Source organism: Orbilia oligospora (assembly GCF_000225545.1).
Source record: "Orbilia oligospora ATCC 24927 unplaced genomic scaffold scaffold00043, whole genome shotgun sequence".
Lineage (NCBI taxonomy): Eukaryota > Fungi > Ascomycota > Orbiliomycetes > Orbiliales > Orbiliaceae > Orbilia > Orbilia oligospora.
Genome location: NW_011645600.1, coordinates 2,452,038 through 2,467,959, shown reverse-complemented (window position 1 = coordinate 2,467,959; position 15,922 = coordinate 2,452,038). Strand labels below are relative to the sequence as shown.

Below are 15,922 nucleotides of genomic sequence, written 5' to 3'. Positions count from 1 at the left end.
TTATCTTTCCGGCCGTTACGTAATTTACCCAAAACAACCAACGGCGCGCATCTGTAGGACGTCGAATTCGACCGTAGAACCTGGTCTCAAAATATATTAACTTCCTTGCAAACAATTGACGGATTACTGTCAACAGCTATATTGCTGCGGATAAGAGTGACTGCGGCGCTTTTCAGCCACGAATTGGCCGTGGAGCCACAAGGACAAGCGGGTCTGGAAAATGACAACTAACGTTATTGTGACGGATTACCTGACAAAAACAGCCCAACCGCGGATCTGGGCTCTGGCATGTGAGGTAAATTCTGGGGATCGAGAAATTTTTTGCTCCAGGGAACAAAATGTGGTGCTGTGGATAGAAATGCCTTGACGGCATATTCTACAATACAATATGCTATGCATATGTGCATCTAGCAACTGCTACGAACTTATGCTTGCACTTCAACCCTGGCACCATGATATTGTACTTTGTTGATTCGAATTCCAGAGGCAGCCTACTACGGTCTGGAATATATTGCAGCGAGCCATCCGATTCGCCGTGGGAAGAACTGTTTAATTTAAAAAATTTAGTTCTAGGGGCCTGGGGTTTCTGCGGCTGAACGCTTGAAGCTTAAGATTGGGAAGAGAAAGTTACCCAGCACCGCAGCACGAACGTCGTTACAAGTTGGCCGCCTGTTACACAAGTCTGTGGAACGTCCCGATTGATTAATTACCCCTTTGAGCGTCCCGAAAGGAAGCCCATTGAAAATCAGTATCGGATTCGTGGAAATGCTACTACAGTCCTAAAAGTAAAATTAGAAGGATACGGCATTGGACAAGCGCGAACTCTTTCTCTACCAATAATAGCCTGCCTTCCCGCCCACGGCAATGCTTCAAAGATTTTTTCAAGATCAATAGCTAATGCTATCGATCAATCGTGGATATTGATAGCCGGTCAATGGAAGCCAACAATTCGCCTGGGTTCCCCATGTTGGAGTTGGTGGCTGTACACAAATTCTATAGATCTATGATTCTAAAAAAATCCAATGTCTACAAACTCTAATGATGATCGGGCTATTCTTACCGACCAAACGTCTAGTGTCGCACGGCGGAATACGCCGTTGGTCCTAGCTTTTCGTTCTATAGATGTTTGCAACCGGCGCATGCGGGGTATACAAGGTGCATTAGTTGACAGGTTCGCGGACAAAAATCTCCTGCATGACTATCTGATGCCTAGATACGTTAACCCCCCGGTCCCGACCCACTATGACCAACGTTTAACGAGGAACACAACCTATTGGCCTGGTGAGGAGATGCATATGGCTAAATATCTATAAATCCCCCATCCAAAATTACCACAAGCTAACGTTATGTTTTCTGGAATGCGCCTGTTTCCAAGACCGACATCCTGGACTAGGATATATTCCACCTGCCCTATAAAGTACATCTTTGGTACGAGGGCCGTTGGCCTGATAGACACCTGTCCACGATGTCCCTTAGGAACTGTCGATCCCTGAGGCTGAAAATTTGGAAAATAACCACACCCCCTAGAAGCTTAAAATAAAATTGCACAAGGGCTGTAGCGAGTCGCTAATGCACGTCCGGAGTACATGTCAAAAGTAGAGAAGCAATGGGAGCCGAGCAGCGGAAAGGCGTTTCTGCAGATATCGATGCAAGATTCTTTTATCTCACAAGGAGTATCTTTTCATCTAGTCCGCCACACCGATACGCCGATATCTTTCCACCTATTGATCCTCGATGCTGACACACGACAGTAACCTGACACAAGACCCTAGATGAATTCTGCCCAGTGCAGAATTTCCTTTTGACAAAAATGGCAACTTCCATGCATGATTCCGACTACCAACGTTAAGTTCAATATCGACAAGGTGGCGGGGCATGGGACCGTTGATGAACTCAAACTGCGCTTTTGATCGAGGCCTGAAATTGAATTATGCATAGTCAACATCTAAGCAGGGGAATATTTGTGAATATCCATAGAAATATACTGATCGGTAACGTTAACCGTGGTCCTTTTGTGCCTTCTTGGCGTTAGGTAGACTAGACGTCGGACGGTTGCTTGTCGGTTCGGCGTATAGCTCCTGCTCATCTTGAAGTTTTCTCGAGATTCAGACTCAGGAGGTAGAGGTCAATATAACCTCAAAAGTCTATAAATTCAATCCGGATCTCCCTCACTCGACAATTTTTTTCAGCATCAGCCATCAACAGCTTCTCATTCTCCTTCTTCTTTATAGTGAAAAACAATCGGCCTCAAATCTTCTTTGTTCTATAATTCTCTAGATCTCCTTGATCTTCACCGATTTCGTATAAAATCTCTAATATTCTAATAAATCAATTGTCACAATGAAGCTCTCTTCATTCCTCCCAGTTTTCCTCCTCGCCTCTTCGGTTTTGGCGTGCCCAGATCACGGCGACGTTGAAGACCTTGTTGAGCGCGATATCGAGATCTCTCCAAGATCCGTTGAACCAGACTTCGATGCCCTTGTTGCCAGGGACGAAGAATACGAATATGAGGGTACCGAAGAAGGCGAGCTCGATGCCCGCTCCCTTGACACCGAAGGTGACCTTGTCGCCCGCGCTACTAGCTGCAATAACGGTGCTGGAGCCGGTGTCTGCGCCAACAAGTCTGGCAAATGCGCCGGTGGGAAATTCTATGCTGGTTTCTGCCCTGGCTCTTCTTCCATCCAATGTTGTGTTAAGGGAGCCAAACTCCCAAGCATCCCGGTTGGCGGATGTCAGAAATATGTCTATACCAACGGCTACAAGATCATGAAGGTTTTCCCAACCTTGATTTCCAGCGTTGGATGCAAGGGTTCCCGGGCCTACAAGAGTGACCACGCTGTCGGTAAAGCTTTAGACTTCATGCTCAAGGTATGTAGCTTGAAAACTAAAAAAAATAAAAAATTCTATACCAAAAACAATAGCTGATCGGCTGTATTTAGAAAATCGCACCAAATCCAAATGCCACCAAGATGGCCGAATACATCATGCGCAATTACGGTTCTCTCAAGGTCAAGTATATCATCTGGAATGGAAAGATCTGGAGCCGCGAACGCAAGGAGACTCCAAAGGCCTGGTCCAAATGGCGCAAGTACACACCACCAAAGGCTCTTGGCACTGGCTGCAATGCTCGTCACTGGTAAGCACCATCAACCCAATACCAAGGATAGAATGGCCATGATAACATGCATGGAATGTTCATGATGACTAACATGATATTATACAGCAACCACATCCACGTCAGCTTCTTCTAAACAATACCAGTGCCTTCCTTGGGGCTGTACAGTAAAATCCAAAACGGCGGCGTATGAATTAGGGGTTTGATTAGGCGGGAATCCAGTTACTTATAAAGTAAATTGTTTATTTTCATAGTTTTTCAATTTATCTCTCATTCTTATACTGCAATGCACTCGCAAATCGGCATTAATATCAGGAGCACGGGTGGCTTTTAATTGTTACTTGGTTGGCTAGGGGTTGCTGCAAAAATTGCGTTGAGGCTATCAAAAATACCACAAAATATCCGGTTTCTTGTATATAAAGATTTTTGTTTCATAATGCAAGGTTCTTCCGCGAATATCATTCTTTTGAGAAAATCCGTTATACCGTCTCAGGATAAAAGATCCTATCGATATCCATTAGTCATGGATACCCGCCTGCTGCCTAGAAATTAATTTATCGGCCCCACAGTTCGGGTGGTTCGAAGTACATACGAAGTATCATATCATATCATACAGATACAGGGAAGATATTAAGCCACGAGTCGAGACCAATCTTAACCTTGGCCTGGGTTAGCGAAGGATCAAAGATTTAGAGCTATTATATCGATCGATTCTCTTGGTGCCTAGAATGTCGAACATTTGGTCATAGAATCCTCTCAGATCCGAGGTTAATCTTCTATAATCGTTTATATATCTGTGTATATATAGTGGAGAAGTGTGGATCGTAAATTTAGATCCAATGCTTCATCGTACTCTAGCTTCCATTGAAATTGCATTGCATTGAATTCATAAAAGTACATATCGACATATCAAATCCCAAGTTATTATTATTTCTTATCTTGACAGTTAACTAACATTATGCCAAACCTCAATGACCCAACATGCGGAGAGTTGGCGGACTCTGCAGACTCCGCAATTCTCAGTCGAACTCTTTATTCGAAGCCCGCAGAACTTGTGGTCGCAGGCCATGATAGTTATCTGGTTACGGATTCCAATGACGAAATTTTAGATGCAACGGCGGGTCCAGGAGTTACCTGCCTCGGTCACTCGAACAAAGAAGTCCACCAAGCCATAATCGATCAAATGCAAAAGGTATCACTGCCATTGGTCATCAGTTTTTCTCAATAACATAGAGGAGTAACTAGACTAACTTATCTATGCCGTCTGCCAGATCAGCTACGTTTACTCCGGCCACAACACAACGCAGCCAGCGGAAGACCTTGCTACGTTCTTGATCCAAGAATCACAAGGTGCCTTCTCAAAGGTACTAATCAACAGCGGTGGCTCTGAGGCTACAGAGACTGCAATCAAAATAGTTCGCCAGTATTCTCTAGCCAGGAGTTTGGGGTCAAATCCTCCAACCGCAACTCGAGAACATCTAATTTCTCGTTTCCCATCATATCATGGAAACACCCTTGGTGCTTTGGCGGTCTCTGGACATCCATTGAGAAAGGGTATTTTTACACCATATTTATCGGCAGCTCCAATATCTTTTGTTTCGACATGTTATCCATATCGCCAGTTGCGGGATGGGGAAACCGAAGAGCAGCTCTGCCAGCGTCTGCTTCAAGAACTAGATGACGAATTTCAGAAACATGATGGAAATGTCGCCGCATTTTGGATGGAACCGGTTTCTGGAACCTCACAAGCTTGCACGCCATCTTTGAAGGGGTATATTCCTGGTGTGAAGAAACTTTGTAAAAAGTATGGTGCTTTGTTGGTTATGGATGAGATTTTATGTGGAATGGGAAGGACGGGATACCTGTTTTCTTGGATGGAAGATGGTAGCGTTGAAGATGCGGCACCAGACCTGATGACTTGTGCAAAGGCGCTCGGTGGTGGATATGGTCCTATTTCCGCAGTTCTAATGACGGAAGAAGTTGCAAGAGTGTTAAATGAGAGCGGTGGGTATAATGGTGGATTTACGTATCAATCACATACGCTCGCTTGTACGGCATCTCTAGCTGTACAAAGGATTATTAAGAGAGATAATTTGCTTGAGAACGTTAGACAGATGGGAGAATTGTTGTTCAGTCTTCTCAGGGAACACTTAAAGGATGCTCCATATATTGGCGAGATCCGAGGGCGGGGTCTACAGATAGGTGTGGAGTTTGTGAAGGATAGAGCGACGAAGGAGCCTTTACCGCCAAATGCGAGGTTCGCCGGACGCCTTTTGCAACACTCTTGGGAGGAAGAGAGATTAAGCATGCTGTTGGGAATGGGGACAGTACACACGGATGGCAAAGTGTCCGGGGATACTATATTGCTCCTGCCAATGTACATTATCAAAGAAAAAGAGGTACGGGAAATCGCGGACCGCTTTTCAAGGAGTGTAGAAGCTGTTTCTGCTATTGTTATGAAGGAACTTTCGGATTAAGTATAAGTTAGATAGAATTAGATGCTAAACTACAGATTACTCGCGAATGGACGATAGTCTAAGATAATGCTGCATGATAGGAGATAAATAAAGAAAGAACACCGTGAAACGCCATGCTGACAGCGATGCATATGGTATGTGATAAGAGTACTGAAGCATTAATTCCATAAAGCAAAGATTTCGGTAATGGGTGATACTATTGGAGAATACAACTCGTCTGGGCTCGTTCCTGTTCGGCGGCCGGCTCCGTAGTATCAACGGCAGTATCCGCTGTTATTGCAGTATTACCAGAGCTGCAAGACTCGCCGGAGTCGGTGTCCGAGCTATCTAAATCAATATAGCTGATATCGAGTTCGTCTCCAACTTGTATCAATTCTATCTGGTTATCGGAATCGGAAATAAAAGTAGCATGCTGTCCGAAATAGACCTTTCCATTGACAGTTCTGAGCTTCGAAAGCGTTACGAAAGGCTCAGGTGACCTCTCTGAAGTGGTTTGGTCGATGCATATCATATGACACCTTCGACAAGGGCCTAGGAGTTGAATAGTCGAGCTTGAATTTCGAAATTTAAGTTCAAGCCATCTATCTTCGTCGAACGGTTGGGGCCCATCAACAATGATGTTGGAGCGGAAGACTGATATGTCAGAGAGTTTCCCACCCGTTTTAGAAATCACATTGTTAATCGGATCGATGCTTTTCCTGTTAACCACCAAGATCGGACTTTCGTTTCTAAGAGCTATTGGTATTTCGCCGTTGGCTTGACGGAGGTGGTTTTTCATATATCTTCCACCGCCGTCGGGCGCAGAAGGATACCGAGCTAGTGTACATGGGACACCAAGGACGTCCGAGAGCCATTCCGAGATCCGCTTTTCAGAATATGCTTGGACAACAACGGTGTCACCGCATACCTTGCTGTTGCATTTTTTCGTTATGGGGTGTGAGTGGGTTGGAAGACTGTCATCGAGGGGTATTCGTAGAGTTGTTGAAGCTTGTTTACAAGAAATAGATAATTCTCGTGTCTCCAAATCGACAAATGGTCTGATAAGTGCCATCTTCGGATACATTTTCATATCCATAACTTTGCCGGTTCCCTGGTGGATCAGGCAGAACTCTCGGTCGTATTCAAGACCTTGAGTCAAAATCCTCCAAGGCTTCGAAGGTGGTATGTCAAATGCCGCGCATGATTTGATGGGATATATAGATATCTTGCTGATTTTTGTGGCACTAGACGAGGGAGGAAACAGTTCTGTAGCAATGCACGAGGCTGTCTTCTCAACGTAAAATTCGTCAATGAAAGATAGGAATCTTGCTACATCGTCAAGAGTGCTCATAGCGCCCAAGCTAATACGAACCGCACCAGTCGGCTTGCCATTCATAAGGTCCCACTCATCACCACATCTCTTTCCGTCCGCAAAATTCTTTCGCATTTCCTGCTCCGACAAGTTCATCCATTTCATAACACCTCCCGGGTTGCATAGGCCGCCGGTTCGAAGGTGGATATCCCGAACTGATGCGAGTTTGAGAACATCATTGAATCCAACAAAAGAACCATCTGACTTTCGGAGATTGAGCGCAAATGTAGCACCTTGAATACTCGGATTACTAGGATGTCGGTCCGTGTAGATATCGGCTATATATGTCCCATTTACATGTTGCCGAGCCTTGAGCGATTCGTAGACGAGTGTACCAAGGGCTTGAGTATGTTGTGAAATTCTCTTAAAATCGCTATACAGACGTCTGTGATCTGAGATGGCGTGATCAAGGGCAATTATCGAATGGAACGGAACGGTTCCGTCTTCTAAATACTCATGAGGATCCCCCGACTTCCTAATTGCATGGGATGAATTTTTTGACGGGTGTTCGAAAGGATTCATGACAAAGCTTACAGTCCCGCCTCCAAAGTACTTCCTATTCTTCAGAACAGACGAGCTCGCTTTGCGAACTATTAATCCACCAAGATCAGGATATCCAAACATTTTATAAAAGGAAAGAGCCACAAAATCCGGAGCGGCCGAAACGTCGCTCAGATCGATTGGCGAGGTAGTAACCAATCCAGCAGCGTCAAGCAAAGTATACCATCCCGGTCTATTCTGCCGCAATGTGCTAGCCCAAGATAGTGGATACCTTTGACCCGTCATGTTTGACTGCGCTGGATAGGCCATAAGACCGAACCCATCTCCCCCTTTCGAATTGACAAATTTACTCATTTGGTTCGAGCTCAAGGCTTGAGAGCTGCCAGCCACCTGACGAATCCCAACCAGACTCGTATGCGAATCTTCATGAAGCCTGTATTGAAATCCAGATCCAACATCGGAATCCTGAGCCACGAATGCATCAGCCACAAGTTTGATCGCAGCTGTTGTGTTCCCACAAAATACAACGTCGAAATGTTCCGGGTCCGCATTGAACAACTGTAACACCCTAACTCGGGTATCTTGTATTCTTCTCGTGGTTTCAAGCGAGGAGGGGGATAGCGAATGTGGGTTTCCGAAGAGGTTCTGCTTTAGATCCGAAGATACAGCATCGATAAGAGAGGAGGAATACAACGTTGTCGCAGCATGGTCGAAGTATGTAATGCCTAAAATTTTATGTTACTACTATACTCCCTAATAAATGAGGAGCTATCGGGTCTTGTATACCGTTTAACTGTGGATATTCCCTTTGTCTCGATTGTTCAACTTGCACATTGTATGATGCACCTGGGTACAATCTTTCAATCTCCTCCAGCTGCTTCTTCAAGCCAGCTTTCAATACTGTATACTCCGTCATAATATGGTGTATGTAAATTGTAGTGCCTGAGCACGTGGGAGTTTCCGTGTCAATTTCACCCGCCAGCTAAGTCGAGGCGATAGTATTTCCCAAGAAGCACCGCCTGGAGCATTCTGGATTCGAGAGATGGCCGGACTGCCGAAGAAGTTGAAAATAAAGTACGAACTGCTTAGCAACCTTTGAGAAAGATGATGCATATAAAAAGCGCGCTATAAAGGAAGCTCGATTTCTCCAATGCTATCCCTGGTTTGGTAGAGGAGTTGTGGACAAGGGAGTGTCTCGGAGAGTTTTGATTGGGCATCGCCAGCTTCCTGGTGAGGTTTGCCGCACAGGCGAGCTGCTGTCGGAAGTCTCCGATCATGCAGCCCCATATTGTGGTATTTTGCTTTGGCAACGCATGCATGTAGTTCGAAGTCGATTACTGTAGCCCAGCAAATCAATATATTGCATGTATCAATAGCTTTTTGGCCGCGAAAACCCTTTATCAAAAGGATTATTTGAATTTTCTTCTATCAGTTTGAGAGTAAGATTTGGTATTAGAAAACCAGCTTCTGCGGGAATATTTTGAGAATTAACAGAAGGTGTGATGTGATTTGGAGTACACTATGGCCGGATATCAATATCCCGGCGCTCAATATCAATATATCTTAGGTCTAATCGATTGTAATCCTAGAGGGCTTAATTACATGTACACTTGTGAACTTTCATCGATACCATTAAGGGCATTAGCATCCCCTAGATCTCGATATACCGTCCAAATTATAGATCTGATAATATTAAATCATGTGATAAACTCTTGAAAGCCATGATTTACATGCATTCCCATATGCGATCACCGATGAGATAATGAATCTAAAAATCACATATTTAGCTCCTTGAGTAATACGAGAACCCTCCCAAAAAAGATTAAAACAGAATATTACTCCTAATTTAAAGCCCCATAATCTTTCGTCTCTCTGCTTCCTTCTTCTTATCGATCCTAGTTACTTTCCTTCCAACATAGTTCCAGTATCCACCACATCCGTACACAAACACCAAACTCAGTATGAAAATTCCGAGTACAATACCGAACCTTTTCCCAGCGCTCCTTTGTTCCCACCAGTTTGGGCATTTATACTCTAGATTGCCCATTCTCTCATCATATCCAGCGGGTCTTCCTCGTTTCCCAGAGCCATCTACTAAATCGCACCATCTTTCGAAGTTCGGATCATAGGGCTTGAAATACCATAACGGTGTACATATCTCTAGATGTGTGTTGACAAACTTTTGAATCTCTTCGTCCCCGCAAGTGGAAATGCATGGGAAAATATCATGGAGTTCACAAAAGCAGGTTGAGTTTAGAGGTGAGAGGCCGCATGGTGTGGTGGGGAGATATTTGGCAATACATTGGTGCGAACAAGGTGGGAAAACGGTAGTGATATCAACCACTGGAACTTCAGTCGGTGAACTGATTTTCGTGACATTAGCCAACGGTGCCACTGGTGATGGCTGGCAATCAAGAAGGTTGCAAATGTTGTCGCTGTGTTCGAAACGGTCAATAAATTTTCATATGCCCAATGAATTTCTTATAAATAAGGTAGATATACTCACTTTGGACAGCAACCGCCATTTAAAGCCTTCGGGCAAGCTTTCCAGCCACTTTCACAAAGTTCTGTCGCTGTAGCTCCCGCTGCTGGTACTGACGCAGTGGAGGTTACCAAGCTCGCTAAACCAAGGCTGCTCGTCGAGGTTACCCCGAAACAAACAGTTTCCCGCCACTTTTCTTCTGCATCAATATCATTTTGTCCGCAATTCTCCCTAACGCATTCAACTGGTAACCGATATGAAATTCTACCTGTTGGAAGCGCGCATAAACATGACGCGACGAACGGCACACAAGGGACCGATTGAACTGCCGAGGCGACACATTCAGATGCGCATGAAGGGAGATGCCCGTATGTAATCCTATTTGCGCCAGTGGTCGTAGGCGTAGGACCGCCAGAAAGCGAGCCGCTTGTAGTTTGAGACAACGACGTTGTGACCTGCGCCCTGACCCCGAGCGCCGCGACTATGAGGAGAAGAAGCGGTGTCGGTAAATGCATGGTTTGTCGAATCGAGCGCCGCGATGGTGCCGGGAGAGCTCAAGAGATTTGAAGGTTAAGATCAAGTATCAAGAGAATCCGCCGTGGGAGTTCGTTCACATATTGGTCTGGGAGTTTGGACCAGCTATCTGATCCTTCATGGATGTAGCGACGAGGCTGCCGGCTATGTTACTGTGCTGCCTTGCAGAGCCTCCCACGTTATCAGCCAAATATAGAGATGCCTGCAAAACAACACATCGAGCGAACAGTTCTTGATTAAAGACAGCAACGATTTGGACTATAAATACTACAAGTCCAATTAAAATCCAGAAAGTTGATACCAATAAAGATAACGTTATAACATGAGGAGATCAACTACGATACTGAGAAATATAATGCAAAGGTGAGCTCCAATGTCAGATCTTAGGATGTAAATACATATATTATAGGTAGCCACTTTCCAAATCGATTAAATCTACAAAATCAACTCCCCCCATGAAGTCTTCAATAACTCGCTCCGGAGTTTCTGCTTAAAGTAAAGTTGGAACTCGATGTCCGTCAGTCCAATCTTCATAACGATGTCGAAATTACAGCTGTAAAATACTCTCCTCCGGCCCCAGAATCCTGTCTTCTCTTCCATCTTATACTTCTCAAACATATCAATCGGAATACCCTTCATGTTGGATGTTAGAAGACAAGCGGGTTTCACATCTATAGTAGTATCAATTGACACAGTTTATCTTTAGCTTATCATGAAGAATATACCGAAAAATCAAAGTATGAGACTTACGTCTATTTATCCGAGAAGGTGGTATATCCAGTGAACACATAACTATATTGTCTTGCCAGATTCCAGGTGACTTATCAAAATTTCGCTGAAATAGCTCTCTGATCTCAGCAACCCTCTTCCCTTGAATAGTATCTCCCTGTGTTAATGGGAAACTGTGAGCTAGCTCTATTACAATATAGAAAGTTGTGAGGAAATATATTTGTCTCGGTAAATACCTTTTTGATTAACCATTTGATTTGGTTTTTTGCCATCATCATCTTCGTCCGAGGGTTCAAAATTTCCTCGTCAATCGCACGGTCGTGTTTAATTGGATCCCAGGGCTCGCTGACACGAATACCGTAACTCATAGGACAGATTCGAAGGGATATTGGATCGTCCGCACCGAATAACCTTTTTTGGTGGGACTCAATGGCACCTCGGATAACCGCAAACTCTCTGTTCATAATGAATAAAAGCGATTTAGCCAATTAGCACCAACTAGAAACAATTTTCTGATGTTTTCAGCTAATTCGACTGGGTAACATACGCATCCTTTGGCTTTATAACTTCTGTCTCCCCTGGAAGACCCAAGCAGTATTGTTTTACTCTCTGATGTAGGTATTTGGAAGACCCTAAGCCGCCCACCAAAAATATCGACTATATATCGTAGCGTCAATTTAGCCGCAATCGATCAATTTCGTAGGAAGTATATCTCGGTCCTCACTTTGATGGATAATCCATCCCGTAAACATTTATCCACATGTTCTTTGAGACATTCCATGGTGCCCGAGATAGATTCTTTGAATAGGCTACACATCTGTAATCTAGTTTGTATTATTTTCAGATTAGTTTAACGACGACGCTATAAATAGTCGGGATGTTAGAGCATACCGAGATATTCTGAGGTAGCCCGCAGATATATTCGTCCCCGATAGACTAGGCGGCGAAACTTGAATCGTTATATTGGGTGTAGAAGGGCCATTATCGAATGCTTCTTTTCTATCCGAGAATGCTTTGCACATTCGTTGCAAGTGCATCATTCCGTCCGAACTTTGGAAGTAGCAACGCCATTTCTGATCAAGGCATTCTTCGAATAAGAACCGTTTAAAAGCTAGGTCTATGTTCATTGAGCCGCAAGGCCGGCCAGTCACAATGTTAATTTGTTCGACTTTCGTTGTTGGGTTGTGAGCGGTGACTTTGTATGACGCAAGATCCTATATGTATCCAGTCAGATAGCTCCAAAAAATGGGTATTGCCTATGATTATTTACTCACCACCGTGCCGCCACCCGCATCACAAAGAACAATGCATTGCCCAACTGGCATCAGACTCTTGACTCCATGGTTGAGTGTATACAGAATTGCGGCCTCCGGTTCCCGTAAAGAAACAGAGATAGTATGCGCGCCAAAACCGGTAGCTTTTACCAAAGAACGAAACTTTTCAACTTCCAGGATCTCAAACTGTGCTGGAACCGTAAACAAGACATTGTACTCCATATCTTCAGACCTCAGACCTTCGTCCATGAAAGTAAGTTTCATATGATGATACAAGAGCTGTAAGAAGTCTCGAATAACATCGTCAACTGTTTTATCTAGGGTTTCCCATATTGGCCTCCGTACTGATTCGCTGCTCGGGACGAAAGACTGCCGTTTTACGTCGTCGGTCACGTCAAGGAACATCTTGAACATTGAACACCTATGAATAGGAGGCGCTAACTCTGCTGCGAAGCCAAATGCATCAGGAACCCATACTTTGTTGAGCCCATCATGCCTATAGCTGATCGTTGTCGGAACTTTGTATAGTTTTCCTGTTGCGCCAGGCCAGTTGTCGAGCTGAGTGAATTGCTCATTCGGCCCAACGGGCATATAAGAAACACCTGGGTCATCAAGGATTAATCATTAGCGCTGCAATGACCACGTTTTTATATAGAAACGCTTTGGAAACCGGATATAGCTCCACCCTCCACCGCAATTAGTTATTGATTATAATAACACACCTGAGAATGTCGTCCCGAAGTCGACGGCCACCGCTAAAACCGGCCTTTGCATTTTATTGAAGGCTTTTGGGCTTATAGGGCTACTCTAGACTGTCTAGATATTGAGTTAGCGGTTAGACGGATTTTATAAATCCTACATGCTACGACAGCCGCGGTCCCCGAATCCCGAATATTTTATGAGTATTTCTATTTCAGGCTTTCCAGGGCCCAAGAGGATTTTTGATTATCAGTAGCGGCCTCCACTGGGGTCAATATCAATACGTTTTATATTTTTTTTTCCATACCGATAGAACATTCTGTACTAGGTTAACTGTTGGATATACTTACCAGAAAATCAAGAACTTCCATATCAAACTAATAGGAAGTGCTAGTGTTTGGGTCATACACTGAGAGTAAAATCATGTTTCACTGCTCGCGATTTGAAATAAGCCACATGCATATTCAAAATAGAGAAGCTCTCAAGACCACGAGGAAGATAATGATCCATCCGCTGCTAGTTGCTGGCTTTGATCAGTCCTCATGGCCTAAGATTACAGGCTGCACCTCAGTCTCGTTCGCTGCACATATATTTCAGGGTTTTGCATTGTTGATTAAAGCATGCATGAAGAGTCGACGGGGGAGGCCTTAGGATCTGTTTCCAATTTTGAGAATTTCGTAAAACTTCGGATACCACAAAACTATACGTTTTGGATAATCTAGGCGGCCTGTAGGACGGAATGCGAAAGACAAACATCGGATTATTGAGCAATCATGTTTCTACGAGGTATGCGAGAAGCCCAGAGAGCCTCTCAACCAACCATTTGCCGATCCGATTCTGTGCCACACTAACTTCGTGTAGCATGTTAACACAAATAATCCCAAAAGGTTGAAATTATGCAACAATCTTTACTCGATATAAAAAGGAATTTGTGCAAACTAGGGCATCTTTCAAGATTTCGATATTGCGATAGGATCTGGCAACTGTGCTTTTTTTTTGTTTCCCTCCCTAGTCTATGAAATGAATTGACGAGCTCCAAGGCTTCCCGGAATGCCGGTGCTGATATATATATATATATAATGTCTAACGGCGATAAGTTAAATTTAGCATTGGAGTTTCCAACAGCCTTGTGGACTCGGCCGTCAACTGGATGTTATGAATCCAAGTGCCAGCAATCATAAAACGTAATACTATTCATGCATATGCAGGTTACTTCTCTGGTCTCAGGCTATCGGTGTATCTGTGGAAATAAACGTTACCTATATCTTGATTAATCGATCTATAGCAAGCCCAAATAGCTAGCTGTAAATAAATATATGTTTGTATGCAACTTCTCAACTTGAGCTTGGAGTATCTCTCTTCTTTCGCCTGCTGCCTTTTCCAATATGCAATGTTGGTTAAACAACATTGAATTCATGAAAGGGATATTTTCATGAATCCGATCACGATATGCCTGCGAAGTCTCGAGGAAGTTCAAAGCACATGAAATATACCATCCGTGCACTACAAGTATTTTCACCTATAGGCTCATCTCTCGCCCTTCAGCCCAAAATAAAGGTTGGGCTCTGGAGCTGAACGCCAGTGCTACTCAGTCGGCTACTAGAGCAAGATATTTCCGCCTCAGATACATCTAGTCCAAACATTAAAAATTCAACCAAAGGCTACAGCGGGACTCTGAAGTTTCAATTTAGGGTTCCACAGACAAGGGAACATAAGTCTCGCAGAGACAAGCCTGTTCGAGTTGACAGGAAATTCAATGAAGGCTAATTATAACACCGTACACTTTTGCCAAACAGAACGTATCTACAGCATATGCAACAAAGGGTCCAAAAAGGTACTAGCGAAGGCGGATCCTAATCCATTGTCCTGGCTTCAAGTACTTTTAGAGATACTCATATGCTACATCGATATCTGCAATTCCAGTAATTCAAAAGGTCCACTCATAGCAAAACCAAACAATGATCTAAATTCTACCCTAAACGCCGGCTCTGAGGAATTAATCTCAACTTTAGTCTCATCAATACATACATCTACATCTACATCTACATCTACATCTACATCTATATATTCCACATTATCTACATCTACATCTACATCTACATCTACATCTACATCTATATATTCCACATTATCTACATCTCCTAGGCGAACCTCAACTATTGCTAGCACCACACCCAACAAACATAAAACTACTCTTACTACCAGCAGTTCCGACTCGATAACTCCCAATACATTAACCAGAAGCACTTCCACGTCGGTCAGGACAGAACCACTAGATATTTCATATAGCTCAAATTATCAAACCATGAGCCCTCTCCCAAGTTCGGCCGAGTCTGAAATAGAGAGCCCTACATCGTCGAACTGCACAGATACATCATTACTGGGATCTTGCCGGGTTTGACACCCTTCCTAAACTAATGCTTTCCCAAGATCATTAATAGTATAATCGCTAACATATTACCGATAAAAGCAAACCGACCAGGTGGGGGCCTCAAACGCGAGCCCAAGCCCAAGCCAAACCCAAACCCAAGGACCAGATAACAAAAATCAAAACCCTCCACATGGAAATGGATCGGTCGCAGCCATTGTAACCGTATCTGGTATCGTGTTTTTAACATTTTTGGGCATCTATCTTTTCTTTCGCACCCGAAAAAAGAATTCAAAAAATCGCAATCGTATATCGTCAGGCTTCGAAGTTGGGGACTTCAGTAGAAGATATATCCCTCCCTTACTCCAATTTTCCACAGACAATAATCAAAG

General features: G+C 43.9%; 5 protein-coding genes across 5 annotated transcripts; 2 read left to right on the top strand and 3 right to left on the bottom strand.

Annotated features, from left to right (window-relative positions):
- Positions 1-2,340: 2,340 nt before the first annotated feature.
- Positions 2,341-3,251, top strand: AOL_s00043g727 (uncharacterized protein; the record flags this gene model as incomplete). The annotated part of the gene is made up of 3 exons (XM_011121213.1): positions 2,341-2,868; positions 2,940-3,136; positions 3,224-3,251. The coding sequence occupies 3 exons, from the start codon at positions 2,341-2,343 to the stop codon at positions 3,249-3,251; spliced, it is 753 nt and encodes a 250-aa protein (XP_011119515.1).
- An 822-nt stretch (positions 3,252-4,073) lies between these two features.
- Positions 4,074-5,592, top strand: AOL_s00043g726 (uncharacterized protein; the record flags this gene model as incomplete). The annotated part of the gene is made up of 2 exons (XM_011121212.1): positions 4,074-4,307; positions 4,387-5,592. The coding sequence occupies 2 exons, from the start codon at positions 4,074-4,076 to the stop codon at positions 5,590-5,592; spliced, it is 1,440 nt and encodes a 479-aa protein (XP_011119514.1).
- A 196-nt stretch (positions 5,593-5,788) lies between these two features.
- On the bottom strand, positions 5,789-8,360 carry AOL_s00043g725 (uncharacterized protein; the record flags this gene model as incomplete). Its single annotated transcript, XM_011121211.1, has 2 exons — positions 5,789-8,169; positions 8,231-8,360. 2 exons carry the CDS (start codon positions 8,358-8,360, stop codon positions 5,789-5,791), a joined length of 2,511 nt encoding a protein of 836 aa, XP_011119513.1.
- Positions 8,361-9,290: 930 nt separating this feature from the next.
- Positions 9,291-10,441, bottom strand: AOL_s00043g724 (uncharacterized protein; the record flags this gene model as incomplete). Its single annotated transcript, XM_011121210.1, has 2 exons — positions 9,291-9,879; positions 9,951-10,441. 2 exons carry the CDS (start codon positions 10,439-10,441, stop codon positions 9,291-9,293), a joined length of 1,080 nt encoding a protein of 359 aa, XP_011119512.1.
- Positions 10,442-10,895: 454 nt separating this feature from the next.
- AOL_s00043g723 (uncharacterized protein) lies at positions 10,896-13,237 on the bottom strand (the record flags this gene model as incomplete). The annotated part of the gene is made up of 8 exons (XM_011121209.1): positions 10,896-11,131; positions 11,211-11,346; positions 11,426-11,645; positions 11,737-11,846; positions 11,914-12,013; positions 12,081-12,403; positions 12,464-13,065; positions 13,186-13,237. 8 exons carry the CDS (start codon positions 13,235-13,237, stop codon positions 10,896-10,898), a joined length of 1,779 nt encoding a protein of 592 aa, XP_011119511.1.
- Positions 13,238-15,922: the final 2,685 nt, after the last annotated feature.